This window comes from Pseudonaja textilis, chromosome 1 (assembly GCF_049901715.1).
Source record: "Pseudonaja textilis isolate UNSWEBS1 chromosome 1, rPseTex1.2, whole genome shotgun sequence".
Classification (NCBI taxonomy): Eukaryota; Metazoa; Chordata; class Lepidosauria; order Squamata; family Elapidae; genus Pseudonaja; species Pseudonaja textilis.
In genome coordinates this window covers 51,297,622-51,317,610 of record NC_141990.1, presented here as the reverse complement: position 1 = coordinate 51,317,610, position 19,989 = coordinate 51,297,622, and the positions used below count along the sequence as shown (strand labels likewise).

The following is a 19,989-nucleotide window of genomic DNA, read 5'->3' as shown; positions in this document are numbered from 1 at the left end:
TTAGAACCCTTTTCCCACCCTGGCCTATGGTTGGGTATTTGATTCCCAGGCCTTAGTTTCTTATTTAGTGATGTTGTTATCATTATGTTAGGTTTCATTTTATTACAATGTTTTTATGTTTTAATCCTTTGACTGAAAAAGGAAAGATAAGCTGAGTCCTGCTGAGTGCAACCAAAAGCTCACATGGTACTTTGGCATTAGGTAGTGTCAGTTGGGAAGGACAACTGCTGCCCCAAAAAAATGATAATTGAGCAGCTTAAAGCTGGAAACTGTGAATTCCATCCAAGAGCAACTCATTGTCTAGATGGTGGCTCTGCTGTTCCCTTTTAAAACAGTTCTTAGGAAATTTAGGGGAATGATGACAAAGGAAATAAGCTTTTACTTCCTACTATGACTGGGAACTCCCAGAGATGGCCAACACGCTACAGCTGCTACCAAATAACACTGGGAGGTGGGGTCCTTAATAGGCCCCTTTTATCAGCATAAGTGGGGCGGGCCAATCCCATTGAGGAAAGATGGTTCCATAGATATCCATGCCATAAAGCAATGCCCCTAACCTTTTGGGTGCCGGGGACCAGTTTGGTGGAGGGCAGTTTTTTCATGGACCAGATATGTGTGGTTTTGCACAATGCCTGAATCCTGCGCATACACAAATGAGGTTTTGCTAGCTTGTACAGCCCAGTTCCTGGTGGTGTTGGGGATCCCTGACATAAATGACTTTAAAGGAAATAACCAACACCTTGAATTACAACCCAAAGCAATTGGCAAGTCAGTGCAGCTCACTTAACAGTGGTGTTACATGTGCTAGCCTAGGGACCTACTGCATTCTGGATTAATTAAAACTCATTCTGCTAAAAATAAATGAAGCAGAGCTAATATGCCTCCCTTTTTGCGGCCTGTGGGTGTCTGTTGGAATAGGGCTCAGAAGGGGACAATGACATGACATGTCATATTATTATCATGCAAATGATACTTGCCATTTGTGCCATATCTTTTACTGGGTGTCTGCATTTGGACTTCTGTGTTGTTACTAATCCCAAAAGCTATTCTCTTAAATTCCCTGAGGTCATATTAAATGGTTGCAACTAGAAAGTCAGACATGAACTTCCTTCCCATAATTTTTTCTTTGTTATATATTGATATTTATTTAGATTGCAACTAGGATGACACATCCCATTAAGCCAAAATATGGATTGTTTGGCTTGTGCAAAAACAGCCATTCTGGCTTTTAAAGCATGGCTTATGAGTGGATGCATTGGGCACATTGAATTATATCTGACTACACTCATTCAAAATGTAGCTAACCTGGAATGGAATATTGTTATTGGTGATAAAGAATGCCATTATAAATGCTTGCTACAGATAAATAAAATTGCCACAATATTTCAAAAATAGTGAGCATGTAGGATGTATTATTGCAGATTTTGCTTAGGGTAGGGAAGTTCTGGAGTATTTTAAAAGCTGATATTGTCAAGAATTCCTACTACAAGCACCTTGTTCATTGTGATTGCATAATTCACTTATAGGCTTGCACAGCTGCCTATTAGCATTTCTAGCTTTCTAACTTGTAATACATATTTGTAAATCTGTTACAGTGAAGAGACTGTACTAATAGCTGATTATAACATGACAACTCAGCGCAATGGAAAGGAAGGGTGAGGTTACCAAATTCCAGTCTTTTTTTTTTATAATTTGTCCATGCAACTGCAACATTCTTGGCATTTTTGAATGCCAGATTACTTTTTATAACAGAGAGAGAGCTTAGCGGTTCTGAAGCAGCTAAAGACAGAAGTCCCAGAAGACAATGCAGGCAGGTGAAGAATTAGAATTAATTTTTTGTTAGGAAAAAAAAATAGTGGCCATTTATTTCTGCAGTGTCATAGTGACTGATTAATGTCTGAAAATTATAAGTAAACAGCACAGGCTATGGAATGCCAAAAACACCAAGGTTGGGATTTTTCCTGTGCATTTGGGGAGAATTGCAAAAAGATTGGCAACCTGGCAGCTGCAGGAGGGATTGGCAAACAAAGATTTGAGATTAAGCTACAAGTATAGGTTAGGCGAAACCTGGCTCAAAAACAGTAACTGTGCGTTGTAGTGGATAATCACTTAAACATTAGTCAGCAGTGTGCGGTGGCAGCCAAAAAAGCTAATACAATCCTTGGTTGTATAAACAGAGGCATAGAATCAAAAACATGAAGTATTAGTACCATTTTATAAAACCTTAGTCAGATCACACCTAGGTTACTGCATCCAGTTTTGATCACCACATTACAAAAAAGGTGTTGAGACTTTGGAAAAAGTTCAAAGAAGAGCAACTGAGAAGATTAACGATCAGGAGACTAAAACTTATGAGGAATGGTTGCAGGATTTGTTTTGGCTAGAGAAAAGAAGGACTAAGGGGGACATGATAGCAGTATTTCAGTATTTGAGAGGCTGCCACAAAGAGGAGGGAGTCAATTTATTTTCCAAAGCACCAGAGGAAAGGAGAAGAAACAACGGATGGAAACTAATCAAGGAGAAAAGTAACCAGGAATTAAGGAGAAACTTCCTAACAGTGAGTACAATTAACCAGTGGAATATCTTGCCTTCAGACGTTGTAGGTGCCTCATCACTGGAGGTTTTTAGGAAGAGACTGGACAGTCACTTGCTTGATATGGAATAGGATCTCTTGCTTGACCGGCTGGACTAGAAGACCTCCAAGGTCCCTTTTAGCTCTATTCTGATTCTGATTATTGAGGAAGTAGCCTTACAATACTTAGTGATAAAACCAGTGGCTCTTGATCACGTGTTTTGTAAGACAAAGGTTGTAGGGCAAGTTTCTAGAATCTCCAGAAAGGCTGAGAAGTCTTATCTGAAGGATAACAGAATTAATAATCTATTCTGCAAGTTGTGAGATAATATAAGACAGGTAGTCCTATCTTACCGATTACAATTGGGATTAGCAGTCACTAGGTGACAACTGTGGTGAGTTGCCATGGCAAGTTGACCAGGGCGAGTTGGCTACGGCAAATTGTCGTATTCTTATTTTGATCATTCCTACAGCATCATTTCTGTCTGCTCTTGACATGTCACAAGTTAGGTTTTTGACTGCTATAAAACATCAGAGATGCTTTAAAACTTGGACAAATTTATTCAGTAAAAAAACCCTCTTTGTTCGACATAAATGGTAAGTTGCTTACCATTTTCAGCCATCTTACTTTTCAGTCTGGTTTTCTGAAGAGAAGCCCCTTTAGTTCTGTGGCATTCTGCTGCCAGAAACTGCTGAAGCACGACCACTGCCAATTTAATATTATTCTGTTCCAACCGGAAATTTAAAGCAATTGTTTTCATCATTTGTTGCTGACTCATGAAGTCCTTGAAGCTAACCTTGGTTTATTCTCCTGCAAAGAGTGTTTTTTAATATTCTGTACTGCATACATGAATAACATTTTAAGCACTTTCTTCCTTTTATCTATTTGTGTGTATGTGTAGTTAACACTAACAACAGCAGTATGCTAATAATATCTGTCCAATGTGATCCATACCATTTTCTGACTGATTATGCACTGGCCATTCTTCTAGAATCCAGGGCAATGTTTTTTGTTTGTTTTTTTAACCTCAGCAACTTTAAGATGTGTGGACTTCAACTCCCAGCATGCTGACTGGGGAATTCTAGGAATTGAAATCCGCATATCTTAAAATTGCCAAGGTTGAAAAACATGATCTAGGTCACTGTGGTAAAAAAATATAATGCATACACCGTGCCACCAATTTTTATTTTTATTGCAGAAATTGAAGTTAACCCTTTTGTTGGTTGAAAGACTGGATATATTATTTTGAAGAAAATAAGGTAATAAGAGAGCACAAGATACACATTTATTAGAAGATTGAGAATTGAGACAGAAGACCATTTCTGTGCTTTATATATTGAAGATCTTACTAAAGGAAAAGCTATAATTGCTGATAAATTAATAAGTTAGTTCAAGTTGGCATATAAGGAATTAACCAGGGACCCCTAAGCAGCCATTAGCAAAACCACTCCTTATACTTTATTGCTTGGTCTAGTTTGTTTCAATCTTCCCTAACTTTGTGTTGTGTAGATATATTGATCTCCATCTGGGTGGCTGCCATATTAGCTGGAGAATATATGAGAATATATGTGTGTGGTTGGGGAAAGCTGGTTTGGTGAGTGAACAGAATGAAGTTTATAAAGAACAAGAGAGATCAGTATCCTGAGCCATCTTGAAAATTATCATTCAAATGTTAAACGTGGCACTAATTAGTTGCAGTGTAATTCTCCTGATAATTCTTAATGGATACTGAAAGGTCCATTCTTTGTCAGATATGACCCAGAAGAGCTGACATCCTTCCTTGATAATTAATGCATCCTCTCTTTCTACTGTACCATATTACCTCTAGGTGGTGCTTGTGCATCATTTTACTTTTAGTTGTTACTACTAGCAACAGCTAGATGAGATAAGCAGCAAAGGACAAGATTTGTTACACATGAAGATTTTGCTTGCACACAGGAATCTCCATATAATGGATAAAAACACAAACACCTCTACTTATGAAGTGAAGCCTGTTAGGTTTAGTTTGCTGACTACATCTTTTAGAAAGTCCCTGTATGCTCTGGGAAAATGTGATGTATGAAAATGTCTTCTGAGAAGCAAGACCATTTCACAATAAAAGTTTGTGAAGGATGAAAGCCTTTTCTCCCCAGATATGTTGATCAAGGCAAGGTGCTTAAAACAGTTCAGAAAACTTGAAAGATTTTCATCAAAAATCAAGAATAATAAGAGAATATACTGTGGCAATCGAAGAGCCAATATGGTGTGGTGATTCAAACACAGAGCTGGGATGAAGGAAGATTTAACTGAACCAACAGAAGAGAACATATGCAGCTCAAGGTTGAATTATGTTCTTGGTGTTCTCTGAGCTTGATTGCAGACATTTTGTTATCTGACCATGTAATTTCTTCTGTTTCAAATCTTTACCCAGTTCATACCTTCAATTCAAATCTGTACCTGGCTTAACATTATTCATTCTCTTTCAAGCTCATATATCTCACAGCTGTGTTTGATAGAAATTTAAAATTACAATGTAATTTTACAGCATATCTGAATAAATCTGGATGGCATCTGGATGGCAACATACAGAAGAAAATGGCAGTTCAGATATTAAAATGAGAGAGGGAAACTTATACAACTATAGAGACTGCTCTGAGATCTTCAAGGAATGTTCGTGAGCATCCCCATTATTCAATACAATTGTTAAAAACTATTATTTTACTAGGATAAAAAATAAATACCAAATTAATGGTATAATTTGAAGAGGGAAAAATTACCCTGAACATCAGAGAAGCTGAAACAATAAACCTGCGTGCAAAGAGGTCGAATATAGAGTAGGTAGTAGACTGAAAAAATAGAACTGTAAAGGAAAGGTAAATGAAAGAAACACTAATTTAAAATATTTAAATTTTTAAATTTTAATTTAAAATATTTTGTTTAACCAGCCAACCAATTTTTACTACTAGAGGTTTCTAGCATTGAAAAAAGCACTATTAAATTCACAATAATTCAGCTAGTTTAACTTACATAGAGGTGAAAGATAACATAATTTTACGTTGCATCTTTTTTTTCATGGAAGCTGATTCTTGCTAGCACCATTTATCTTGATGATCTTTTTTCCCTGAATTCTGTAGCTTCAGTTGTTTAAATCTGAAAATAGTTCTGCAATTTGCAGGGAATTTGGCAAGCTAAAGTATTGAACCTATAGAAGGGGGAATTAAAATGGATTTTTGATCAGAAGAAACCTCCGTACAAAAGATTGTAGTCCACTTGCAGTCCACTAATGACAGAGACAAATTCTGACTAAACACTACCTCAGATATTACTGGAAATAGGGGGAAAGCTGTTTATAAAATATTTATAATAGCTATTCAAGAAGGAGGCAGGATAGCTGAGAGAACAGCCTTAAAGAGTATTTTGTTGCATTGGGGTGGTATTCTGTGACAAACATGCTTTTTCCTTTCTTTCTTTCCCACTGATTGCCTCACCTACAGCCCTGTCTCTTCCTCCTTTTGTATGCCATAAAATTCTCTTCTAAATAAACCATGCTGTGGTGAGAGCAAACCTGCCTTATATTTAATTTTCTTCACTTCATACTGAGGAAAGTATTTTATTTTAATAATCAATAATAATCATAGGTGATTATCTATTCCAAAATTAACTTTATTTCTCTCACTGTCTCAGCTATCCCTCAACCATTAACCAAAATCCATGATCCACTGAGGCTGGAAACTATGGGAGATACAGTGTAACAATAGATTGCTAAACTGCACTTCCAGTAAGCTATCAATTGACATCAACAAAAGCAAGTACCAAAACTAAGTACCTGGACAAGAGTAATTAACCAGACAACCTGTTCTTGTTAGAACAGGGATGGGCAAACTACGGCCCGCGGGCCACATCCGGCCTGTTGGTCATTTTAATACGGCCTGCCTCTGAAAAAAAAAAATCCCCTCTGAAAAAAAAATTGGGGCTGGCCAAAAGAGACGCCGCGCCGCGCACCATAAAATCGCACACACAACACGGAGCTGGGCAGCCGCTTCCCTGGTGGCGGGGCTGAGGTCGCCGCCCAGGGAACGCCCACTGCTTTCCCTCCGCCCGGGCTCCGCTCAGGTGTCCGTCTAGGGCTGTCAGGAGTTGCTACCGCGGGCGCAGCTCCGCGCGGCTCCAGTCCTGCGTTGCCTTGGGAAGGAAAAGGCAAAACCAGGAGCCACTGAGCCTGAGCCTCCGGTGCTGCTGCTGCCGTTGCAAAGCACCACCGCGGCTCTTCCTTTTTGCCTTTCCCTTCCCGAGGCAATGCGGGACTGGAGCCGCGCGGAGCTGCGCCGGCGATAGCAACTCCTGGCTCAGGGGGCCTCCGAGGGGAGGGGAAGGAGGAGAAGAAGGGGGGGAAGGGTGGGGGGGGCAATTCCCAAAAAATCTTGTGCTGACCCGGCCCATCTGTCAAATTTTAAAAGTCAATGTGGCCCCCAAGCCAAAAAGTTTGCCCACCCCTGTGCTAGAAGATGTGTGTTTATTTCAGCCATGTTTCCATATGTATACATTTAAAGAATATGGAGCCATACTTTAAAGAGTTACGTTTATTTTATTCTTCCTTTCCACTTAACCACTTAACATGATGAGCATGCTATTTGAACTATAACCCAGTCATCATTCTAGTTAAAGAGGACTAGTTTGAATCCAAAACATCCTTAATGATACTAAACAATTTCCCCCTATTTATACTGTATATGTTATACAAAGCCAGAAAGGAGGATTACTAGAAAGAAGTTAATATCTTTCTGCATGAAGAATGAACTTAAAGCAATGGAGTAGAACCAGGAACCATGCAGGACACTCCATCACTCTGATTATTTTATTTTCACACACACTTCTTGTGGCCATATGAGGTATACCTATAAAATATGGGAAGAAAGGAATTTTGATATGACTACTATACAGACTTTTAATTTACAGTAAAACACACATGCACGTATATGTCTGGCAGACTCTGAAAGCTTCTTAGCCAGGCTTCCTACTAAAATGGCTGTCTCTTTTAAACATATGCTGTTAAACGTAAAGAGTATACTGTTTCACTGCTACCTAATGTGGGATAAATATAACAAGTTGTAATTTTCTATTATATAGACTAGCATATAGCTTATGAACTATATATCCAAGGTACAGCCATGTTTAAATTTGCTTTTCAATTGTATTGCTGATGATTTCCCATAAGCCTTAACTTTCAAGAAAAGTCCTCTCTGAGAGACCAGGACTGGCAGGAGAGCATTTAATACATTGTACCATTTTTAGCTGTTCTCAAGTCTCCATGAACAAAGAAAATAGTCAAGCCTGTGGGATGTATCTGCTATGATGTTTTTCTCTTTCACCTGGGAAATGTTCTTTTCCATGGCTATGTTGCAATTCTTGTGAAATAGGGGAACCGATAAGGGAGACACGAGGGGGGGTGAACATTTAGCAAGGTTGGGGTTTAACTGACAATAAAGGGCTTAACTAACTTTAAACATTTAGGGGTGATAATAGATTCTAGGGGTGGGAAAGCATGTGGCCAGACTGGGCCTATCAACTGGGCCTGGAAAGGAATGTGGCATAAACTGACGGGTGTAGGATGATTATAAAAGTATACTTTTTCATTTCTTGGGTGTGATCTTTTACCTATGTGTATTGAGCTCCACCAGCCTTTGCAAACACTTCAAATCTTTGTTTTGCTTCCAACAACTTTGGAGTTGAGTTTTACTCCTCACACCAAATATATGAACGGATTGGCCAAACTAAACCTAGCTAATAAACCATTCAGAAAAAGCTGGATCCAATATCCAGACAATGAAATACAAATGTTTTATTCAAAAATTAAATTGCAGCTGCCTTATTGGAGTCAGGTATATTGTGTCTTTATGTCCATAAAATGTGTCTTTCCATAATGACTGAATGAAAAACCAGATGTTCCCTTTTAGAAACTGACATAATTAAGGTTAGACCTTGGGACCATATTTTAGAGAGCTCTATCTTAGCCATCCAGAAAGTAGACATAATAAAGGGACTGAGAGACAAATATATATAATGGTCTGCAGGACATCACGGGACAGGCCTGGTCAAGATTGAGAGACTCCTTCAAAGTCCTTTATTTAAAAAAAAACATTTTACAGGAGTAAGGGGCCATCAGCTATTAGCTGAATACAATTACAAGTTGGATGTTTGCAATCAGAAGGATTAGCCCTAAAAGTAACAGTAGGTTTTAATGAAAAGTTTTATTGCTTATTTTGTCTATTATCTCTCTATATTGGATTTTGGGCACTGAGCATTTTAGGTTTAGGAACCACAGTTTTTCTCTGGCCTTTGATTATTGCACTGAGCATTCAAAAGTATGAGCCTGGGACAAAAATTAATTTTCATTTCACTGACATTTGAGTTACAATTCATATTATTACTCTTTAGTCATAAACTTGATATTTTCCTCCCCCACATTAAAAATAAGCACTTAGTAATAACTTAGGGAGGACTATGGAGCCTGAATGTAAGGCTTGGGTGGGGATGACTATTAAAAGAAAGGGAGGAGGAAGAGAAAGACAATATTTAACATCAGAGGAATGCAGAATATCGTATATTCTTATCATTTACTGATTGGCATTGTGTACTTATTTACCTTAGCATGTTACTTTTTTTCTTTAGAGGCACTGGACTGTGTCAGATATTTCTTTGTTCCACCTCTCCGTGGCCATTCACATGCATACTTTCTTCTTTGCTGTTAACTTTTAAATCCTTTGTGCCCTAACATTTCACAGGGAACTATGTCAGCTGTAGCCTTCAAATTGGCCAGGGAAAAAGCCACCCTAGATGGCCTAGGATCCAGTGGAAATATTGTAAAATACTTAAACCAGGATTTTGAGGCCCTAAAAAAGCAATGTTTGCTCTCTGGGACTCTCTTCAAAGATGAAAAATTTCCTGCCTGCTCCTCCTCTCTTGGCTATAAAGAATTGGGACCTTATTCTTCCAAAACTCAGGGGATTATTTGGAAACGACCCCAGGTAAGAATATTGTTTCTGTTGATAATTTGCTGATTAGAAATGACCTTTTGTTTGCTTCAAAGAGTCACACTCAAATTCAAAACAGCTGTACTGTTTTAGGAAATCTCTGAACCTTGGGAAAAGGCTTGTTTTAATATTTCTGCAACAACTTTTGCTTTTGCCTTGATCAAATTGGCAGAGTTTATTCTTGGAAAGTTGCTTAGGGTGTCAATCAAAACATCTGAAAGTCTTTGGAAAGACAGTATGTTTGAATTAAGGGATGATCATTTTATTGTGTGGAATATAACTGAAAATAATTAAAGTTTATTTTGTTCCCTGGGCTGTGACTCTCTGGAATAAAGGACAGTTGACAACATTCACCATTGAAAATGACTGGAAATTTATTCTTTTAGGATCTCTTTCTATGCTCTGGACACTTCTGAGGCAAGTGTAATCAACTGGAGTTGAAGTATTTTAGAGGTAGTAATAGCTTCAGTGTGCCTTCACTGAATGAGAATGGGTAAACATGTTTATTATGGCTTCTTGCCATTTTTATATATTTTGTCATATAATTCCATTGTGTCTTTCTCCATTAATATCAGATTTACAATAACCTCCCTACTTTTAAACAATTATTATTGTAATTTTTCTCTTAGATGAATATTTTCCATGCAATAAATATTAAATAACTGTTTTCCATTTATGGAAAATAATGATCTTCATCATTAATAGTCAGAATTTGGAAAGCTATTTCAGAACTGCATTTAGATTGCTCTAGATTGGTTCCAGAGTTCCAGAATAGTTAGTCTTTATGAATTCTCACTTGTCCCATTTTCAAAGCCACCAGAAATGGAAAATAGCTTTTTAAAAACTTATTTATTATTAAGAATGATGAAAGCATTACAAATGCTATTTTTAAAAAATAATATTTTCTTCTTTTTAATCCACAGCTACACAATTCAAATTTGATTTCATTTTCTTTCCTTTTTACAATCCACATGAACAATCTTGCAGATATCTGTAACAATTCAGTACAGAGCCTTAAGTGTGTTGAATGTTATATATTTTTGTGCTATTTATTAATATATAATGTCAGCAGGTGCTTTCAAACTTGTGCACAGTCATTGTGTGCTTTTTTTAGCTCCAGTTTTTGTGTTCTGAATTGTATAACTGATGTTTCTTAAACCTCTCTATAATTTTGAATACATTTCCCGATATACAGAGAGCATTGCCAAAAGGAAAATGAAGGCTTCAAAGTTGTACTCATGCATAAGCAGCGAACCTCTATAAGTAATACAATTTTATTTATTACTAAATGTTCATTTGAAAGTCACATACTCTCCATTCACTTGATAATAGTTCAAAAACAATGATAATGAAAATATGCAGTCCTTGGTGCTTCACATTTTTCTGATGTTTCTTAAAACTCTCTGTAATTTTGAATACATTTTCAGATTTTGAGAGTGCATTACCAAATGCCAAAAATGAAGGGAGAAAGCTTCAAAGCCTTACTCATGGATAAGCAGTGAACCTCTATAAAACAAAAATGCATCTTTTATTTATTATTAAACAATCATTTGAAATATTCGCCATTTACTTGGTAATATTTCAGAAACGAACATGAAAATGTATATGATAACAATCATGCAATTGTTTTCTGAAGGAGGTAGGAAATGAAAGGTAGTGAGATTCTAATTTTAGTATTAAAATAACTGCTCGAAAGAATAATTTATTTGTTGTTTGATTTCTGAATTAAATTTCTCCATTTTCTAAGAATGCAGTGTTAATGAAGCGTATCATAACATTTGCAATTGTAGAATCATTTTTTTCAACGTAGAATAATTCTCATTAAGATCTTTTCTTAAATCAAATAACTAGCACTAGAACCAAGTTTTTGATTATGCATGCTTCACTGATCAATACATTGGATCTGAGGCTTGCATTAAAAACAGTTCTTCCCTGATAATTGCCCCTTCCATCAGGTATGTTTGATTTCAATATCCATGGCAATTCAGTCAGCATGGTCAAATACGGGTAATTGCTCCTTGTCTTGAATAAGAGGGAGGGAAACTGACAAAGAGGCACTCATTTTGTCATCATCCATGAGTTAGGGTCCACAGTGCAAAATTTAGAGGTAGGTAGGGATACTGTATCCAGTTTTGATCATCACATCATAAAAAAGATGTTGAGACTTTAACATGCATGTAGTTGTATGGGTAAAGGCTTCTTGTTGCAAACCTGAGCACTAAACTGAATGTATGTATGCCAAGGTTGCTAAAGTAGTATTGGTGGTGGTGGAGAATTATCTGGAAATTGAGTACTCTGAATAATAAATGCCTGATTGGCTTAGGTCTCTCTTGAAAGTACATTGATTCTCTTCAAGATCTGATAACATATCTCAATGTGGATCTAATCTTTCTGTTCTCTACAATTGGCGATTTCAGTCTTTCTCTTGAAATTATTCCATCCAGGCTTCCTTTTGTACCCAACAGTCTATTTACTACATGGTATGCTTTTCAATTCAAATTGTAGACAATATGCTCAGAGAAAGAGCATTTTTTCTGGTTTCCTATCTGAGCCCTAGTGGAGAATCTTGTATGGATAAAATTAAAACTTTAGCAGAATTTTTGTATGTTATTTTAAACATTAAAATTAGAAATCTTGTATGTATGTATGTATGTATGTATGTATGTATGTATGTATAGTAGATAGTGTATGTATGTTGGTAAATTCATGGTTGTTTCACTGGTAGAAGATTCAACTGAAAAGTAAATCAATTTCAGTTGTGTTTTCCTGTGTGTTTAATTTTGAGTATTCCTTTCAATTATTTCTTACAAAAAAATGAATAATAGTATTATCAAGTTTTATTAATGGTAGCAGGAACTGGATTACCCTTCAAATATGAAGAAGAAAGAAATAATTATTACGCAGTTGTACTGTCACCACACTCAAGGCAGACCTTTGGGGCATACAAAAGGAGGAGAAGGCAAGGTTGTGGATGGGACCATCAGAATGGTCATTCTGCTTAAGTAAGCATATCGTTATTTGACAAACACTGCTCATGTCACAGGCGATAGGGTGTATAGTACTTTGGTATTCTTAATTTTAAAAAAATATTGTTTACCATTTGTATGAGCTGATATGGAGATAAATCATCTTTCCAACATGTTGGCATATACAGCATCCTACAAAAGTCTACTCTACTTTAAGCAGTTTTTCATATCAGTGTCCATTTCAGCGATTGGACTACAACAAGTCCCCGTTATCCAATACTTTGCACTCTCAGCAAGGTCCATAGTTTTCAGTAATCATTCTGTCTCAGTAGATAAGAACCAAGAGTCCCCTTTTCATGGTTGAAATAAATGTTTAGTAAATCATTGGTTTTGTAGGAACAACTCAAACTTAGGAAACAACCACAGGTGAGGGAGGCTAAAACATTTTAATCAAGTTTTTCTTCTGTGAAACTGTAAAGAAATGTGAGGTGCAAAATCCAGTTGTAATGTTCATCCATTATTTTCAGGAACTGGTCCCAAACCCCCAGTTCATTGAGGGAGGAGCCACTCATACAGATATTTGTCAGGGGGCTCTGGGTGAGTAGAGAAAAGCCACTATTTCTCTCTCTTTTCAGGGAAGAGGGAACTGCAACATATTCTGAACTGCTGTGTGCTGAAATCAAAAAACAAACATGCAAATAGTAAATAAATGTGCTATTTTGTTTGATGACTCAAACACTCTAAACATGGAATAACAATGTGAAATGTTGCTTAAACCCTGACTTTATTGCTTGCTTTGTGTGTGTCCCATTGATTAGTCATTGAAACAAAAAGCAATCCTTTGTCAACTTACCTTTCTGTAAAATATTCTTTCAAACTTAAGACAGAATACTTAATGCAAAGAAATATAGTAAGACTGTCTCCAGGATCTTAATTAATTAAACTTTATTTCTTTGTCAGTAGGAAGAAACTTTGAACTTAGCTTGGTAAGCTTACAAGGGAGCTTTAAAATGTAGAACACTTTCCACTTTTGTAAAAGAGCATATATCCAATAATAGGTTATGACTGGATGATATATACTGTATATACTTACACCAATAAGAATAATACAATTTCTGTAAATGTGCATTTAAAGACACCTGTGTGCCATTTTTTTATGCATTAAAGCCTTCAAATGGCAGGTGATGGGCTTATTTGTTTTAAATGTTGTTTTATCACTCTTATGGCCTCTAACAAATTTTCCCTCCATATTGGCATTTACATGATGCATTCAAAAGCCACTGACAATCTGTAATAGAGGTCAAATTTTTAGGTAGTAAAAGCTAGATGTTTATTTCTTTTTCATGATATACACCATTGGCCCTTGGATGTCAAAATATTTTAGCTTGGCCTTATTTAGTAGGTTACATGGCTTTGAGGGAGGAATTGCTCAGTTAATTCATGTCTTTCATAAACTTTTATGTTTCCAGGAGACTGTTGGCTTTTGGCAGCTGTTGCAAGTCTTACACTAAATGAAGCAATTTTAGAGTGGGTTGTTCCCCATGATCAGAGTTTCCAGAAGGATTATGCTGGGATATTTCATTTCAAGGTATCACTTCTATTTTAAGCTATATATATCTGGTGATAATACTAAGTTAAAGAGGGGGAGACAGAAAGTAGGAGAAAGTCTGGATAAATCTAGTAACATCACAGAAAAGGCAGAAAGCTGCCCATCAGATAACTACTACCTTTGTGTTGATATACTGTAGTTTATATTTTATCTCATTGACAAGAATTTCCTTTTCTGTGACAAGATTATTGTATACAAAAAGATGGAAAAATAATGAAATACCTGAAGTGGAAGATTGGATTATAAGATTAACTGAATTTGCAGAAATGGTGAAGCCGACTGCTCGGTTTAGAGAAATACCCCCACCAATGATTCTGAAAGTCTGGAAAACTTGTATGGGCTTTTTACTGAAAGAAAAAAAAAGACTGAATTGATTTCTGGATCTGGAAATTAAAAAGGGCCAAAGAAGATGGGGAAAAAGATGATAATTACTAGATAGAAAGGCGGGCTGAAAGGGATAACAGTTTCCTTTTCTTTCCTCTGTTAGTCATTATATTGCAACTCCTTCAATGACTTCAATTGCAAATCTAGCAGGTATTTGCAAAGAAAGATAAACATCTGTATAAAGGTGGCTCATTAATTCCAAAGGTTTTATCAAATGAACTCTTCTTGAAATATTTTCCTTTGGTGTTTTCCACTACATGGGTCTTTTTCTTATCTTGGTGGCCAGTTTTGGCAGTATGGAGAATGGTTGGATGTTATTGTTGATGACCGGCTTCCCACCAAAAATGGACAACTAGTCTTCCTGTACTCAAAAGAACGCAATGAGTTCTGGGCTGCCTTATTGGAGAAAGCCTACGCCAAGTAAGTTGTGGCTAATTCTGAGACCGTTCCCATTAATAGCTCTAGACTATTAATTATAGCTTGCTTGTGAATTGTGTCTAATGATACTAATGAATCTGCGCTAAGTATAATTCAATGCTTTCCGTGCAGTGAACAGTCTTGAGTGGCACTCTGAAGAATAATACATTTATTATGGCATATATTTTCAGGGAATATAGTCTAGGATGAGCGAAAAATTAATTCAGTTCTTGTTGAGATAAAAAGTACCAAATTAATATGCAAAGTGGTATTCCACCTTCTCAGAAATTTCTGATGCAGCTCCCTGTGTACAGATATGAATGTGTTAAGGGAAATACACACAAAATGCATTTATTAGTGGGAGGAATATAAAATAGCAATGAATTAAGGGCTTTCACATTACTTTGGCATTCACTAAAAAAGGGGAAATGGCTAAATATAAAACTATTAATGTATTCAGCCCTTAAATCATCTCCCCTAGTAGTCTCATAGATACGAACGCATATACTGGTTCTTTCCCCGAGACTGGATTGGACTAGTTTGAAATGGATTGGACTACTATAGTTTGAAACGGATGCAGAAAATTAAATAAAATTTAATTAATTAAGTAAAATTACAAAATCATGTTGTAGTATAAGATTCACACTTCCTACTCTAGAACCATTCTCAAAACTGCAAGTTTGAGATTGGCTGGAAATTATTTAGAATGAGAGTAGCCAAAGAAGATTTTTTTAAAAATTACAAATATGCTCTTGCCTATTTCTCTTGCTATCTTTTTCCCTTCTTTCCTTCCTCCCTCTTTCAATGTACAGTGAACTCATAATTCAGCCTGTCCTCCTTTAACTAATATGGATATGCCCAGAGGTGGGATCCGACAGGGTTAACTACCAGTTTGGTCATTTACAAGGTTTGGTGATTTATGATGTGCTTCCCTGCAGCTGTCTACGCGCGGCTGTAATTGTCATCAGCATGCTGAGTGCAGAGAAGCAGCCTTTCAAAAAGCTCTTTTTTCCTGCTTTTTTAACTGCAGCTGTGCCTCGCATGCCAGCTGAAGTTGAAAAAATCAGGAAATAGAGGTCAGGTAAGAGCCCGGGTGGGCAAGTGGGCAAAAACATCAGCAGACATAGAACCGGTTCTATGTCTGCTGCTCTTCAGAGCTACCCGGTTCTACAGAGGTGGACAGAACCAGTAGAAACCTACCCCGGATATGTCCTTCCTACTAATTTGTTCATATTCTCAAAGAATATCTATTGAAAATATCAAACATGGGGATAATTGTTTGCCTGTATTATCACTGTCTTCCCAAAGCTGCTTCTCACTACAGCCTGGGATCAGATGTAATCAGCAATTCAACTAGTCAACAGTGTTGATGCAAGGATGGCAAAAAAAGAAAAAAATGTTTGCTCTATTTTCTGTCAAAGAATAAACTCTGGCTTGGCCAGATCAGCCCAATGTTTCTTCTACCAGTGCTCTAATTATCAACTGAACCACTTTATTGCTCCTCAGAAATCAAAAGAACCTGAAGTGTACATTCCTATGGAACATATTTAAGACAATCACTCCAGCTAACTGGCTTATATCTCCATTTTCTAGGTGTTTTAACAAGATTACCAACTGTAATTTTCACAACATTCAAGAGTTCTTTAACTTAATCAGAATTCAGGAACAGAGATTTTATTTACTGAGTTGGAAGGGACCTTGAAGGTCTCCTAGACCAACCCTCTGTTCAAGCAGGAATCCCTATACCATTTCAGACAAATGGTTTTCCAATCTCTTCTTAAAAACCCTCCAGTGTTGGAGCTCTCACAACTTTTGGAGGAAAGTTGTTCCACTGATTAATTGTTCTACTGTCAAAAAATTTTTTCCTTAGTTCTAGATTGGTTATCTCCTGGATTAGTTTTTTTGTCCTGCTTGCAGGTGCTTTGAAGAATAGATTGACCCCCTCTTCTTTGTGGCAACCCTTAGATACTGGAATACTGCTATCGTATCCTAGTCCTTTTCATTAAATTTCTGCAACTATTCTTCATATGTTTTAACCTCCATTCCTCTAATCATCTTTTTGCTCTTCTCTGCACTCTTTCTAGAATCTCAACAGAGATAGATAGATAGATAGATAGATAGATAGATATAGATATAGATATAAATATAGATATATGTTTTCGTAGATTTTCATGGTACAGGTATGTAGGTCTAGGTGTGTTCGGGTCTTTTCTCGTGTAAGATTAAGAGTATCTTGGTGACGTTTTGGCAAGGTCCCACTCGCCATCCTCAGGCTGGTGCTTTTGGCACTGGCACGAAGCCAGAAGCACCAGCCTGAGGATGGTGAGTGGGACCTCGCTGAAACGTCGCCAAGATACTCTTAATCTTACATGGGAAAAGACCTCAACACACCTAGACCTACATATATATATGCATATACACATATACAGCACAAGACCCAGGATGTCAAAACAATAGAACTCAAGGTCATCACACAGCCCATGACCCAGGTCATTATGACCCAGGAGATTACAGCACAAGACCCAGGATGTCAAAACAATAGAACTCAGAAGGTCATCACACAGCCCATTACTCAGGTCGTTACAACACAGGAGGCTGACAGACCCACAGCCAATACCTCAGCCACACATGTTCTTATGAAAAAGCCAGCCAATCTGCAAACATCAACTCCATCAACCAATCAAGAAATGACAACACAGCCAACCACCCCACCAGTATATATAGGGAGACGGCAGCTCCTATCATGCTTTGCTTGCACAAGCACGAAGCCGAAAGCACCAGCCTGAAGATGGCAAGTGGGACCTCATCGAAGCGTTGCCAAGATGCTCTCAATCTTACATGGGAAAAGACCTGAACATGCCAAGACCTGCATACACATATACACATACACCCACACACACGCACACACACATACACAATCCAGAAAGATACTTTTTAATCTGATTTCTTTTAGATTCCAGTAGATTCATATAATTATAGAACCATGCAGTTTAAAGCAGCCCTTTAGGCTACAGACTCCAACTTATTCCTCAGTTCAGGATTGAAAATTTTGTTTGTTAGAAGCATTCATACTCACAGATAACTTCCATCCTGATTTACTAGTTTGTACTCATGTGAGGTGAGATAAGAATTTATGTAGCCCTGTTGGCATAAAACCATGACATTCTGAGCTGCACTAAATGAAGGTATGTTGATGTGAATGTTAACATCCTTCCAGAGGACAAATCAACAGAAGCTTTGAGAAAATTTTTAGGAGGTTAGATAAGAGAATGGTTACATACAGGGGTGGGATGCTACCGGTTCTGCCCGGTTCTATAGAACTGGTAGGTCTGAAGAGCAGCAGACACAGAATTGGTTCTGTGTTTGTTGCTGTTTGGCCCATCCACCTGCCCAGGCTCTTACCTGTCCTTTATTTCCTGCTTTTTCAACCTCAGCTGCTTTGCATGGCACAGGTGAGGTTGAAAAAGCAGGAAAAAAGAGGGTTTTCAAATGCTGCGCACCTGCCTGCAGTGCTTTTCAGCTGTCCGGATGGCACAGCTGATATTTTTTTTACATGCATGCTTCAGTGCATCAGGCGTGTCATGCATGTGAAGCACGCGCAAAACATGCGTGCACAGTCGCCAAACTGGTAGTAACACTGGTTGAATCCCACCCCTGGTTACATAGCAGAAATAGTAAAAATGTGTGTTCTGTTTGTACAACCTTTTTCTTTCTCTCTGATAGTTATACTCAGTAATCTATCAAAATATTAAATGAATATAATTATAATATATATAATATATGATACGTGTGTGTGTGTGTGTGTGTGTGTGTATATATATATATATATATATATATATATATATATATATATATATCATGCACACACATATCATTACACTATAATCTGATAACACTCACTTGAATATTGGGGCATATTGGACAGGAGTTCTCAATAAGGAATGGATCATAAATTATTATGTAATTCTACTTATCAGCCATTGTCTGAGTTTACTACTGTTTGGAAAACAGTAATTTTTGGAAAAACATTAAATCATTTGTTTTACTAAAAAGATTTAATTGGTCATACAATTGTTCAATTTATTTTGTTGCTTGCTTGCAAAAAAATAAACTGTTTTTTAAATCATTTTTTTCTTATTTCTTCAATGTAGATTGAATGGTTCTTATGAGGCTTTGATTGATGGAACCTTGACAGAAGCTTTTGAAGATTGTACTGGTGGGATCTGTGAATCGTACAATCATAGTTCAGCTCCCCCTAAACTGTATCAAATAATCCAAAAAGCTTTGCAAGCTGGTTCATTGTTGGGCTGCTTCATTGTAAGATGGTTACTTTTCTTTTCTATTTTAATGTCCTTGTTTGCGTTCTTATTAAGACAGCTTATGCAGTCCACTACAGCTTGATCTTGAGAATGTAATGGATAAGTTGATTTGATGTCCAGTATCTTACTTGGTTAAAGCAGTGCAGAAAACATGACTTATGTGTTGTTGTTCCACCAATTTCACCATTGTAATTAGTGAGGCCATTGACAAAATATGATGTGTTGTGCTACTTTCTCCACAGTGCTGCAGGCTGCTGATAGTTGCAATTAGATGAAACATTAATTTAGCAAGTATTTATGTCAGATAGATTAGAGAGTTTGTATGGACTTCAGTTAACTTTGGATCAGATTAATAGGAATTATTGTTGTTGTTAGTTGTGAAGTCGTGTCTGACCCATCGCAACCCCATGAACAACGTTCCTCCAGGCCTTCCTGTCCTCTACCCTTTTCTGGAGTCCATTTAAGCTCACTCCTACTGCTTCAGTGACTCCATCCAGCCACCTCATTCTCTGTCATCCTATTCTTCTATTGCCCTCAATAAGGAATACACTTGTTCTTTGTAAGAGGAAGCAACATGTACTTCCACAGATCAAGAAATTTGCTATTTTGATTAAGATTGAGTCCTCAGTAGCTATTTACTTTAGTCTGGCATTGCTGTCCTTTGTTTACTCACTATTTGCAGACAATTCAGAAGACGTTGTCAGCTTGTGG

At 37.1% G+C, this 19,989-nt stretch overlaps 1 protein-coding gene across 1 annotated transcript in view; it reads left to right on the top strand.

Annotated features, from left to right (window-relative positions):
* Positions 1-9,243: 9,243 nt before the first annotated feature.
* Positions 9,244-19,989, top strand: part of LOC113433241 (calpain-8-like) — a 50,806-nt gene continuing 40,060 nt past the window's right edge. Inside the window, exons 1-5 of the mRNA XM_026695694.2 lie at positions 9,244-9,577; positions 13,077-13,146; positions 14,019-14,137; positions 14,829-14,962; positions 19,111-19,276. Coding sequence (XP_026551479.2) covers positions 9,341-9,577; positions 13,077-13,146; positions 14,019-14,137; positions 14,829-14,962; positions 19,111-19,276 — 726 coding nt within the window. The 5' untranslated portion in view covers positions 9,244-9,340. The remainder of the gene's footprint in view (positions 9,578-13,076; positions 13,147-14,018; positions 14,138-14,828; positions 14,963-19,110; positions 19,277-19,989) is intronic.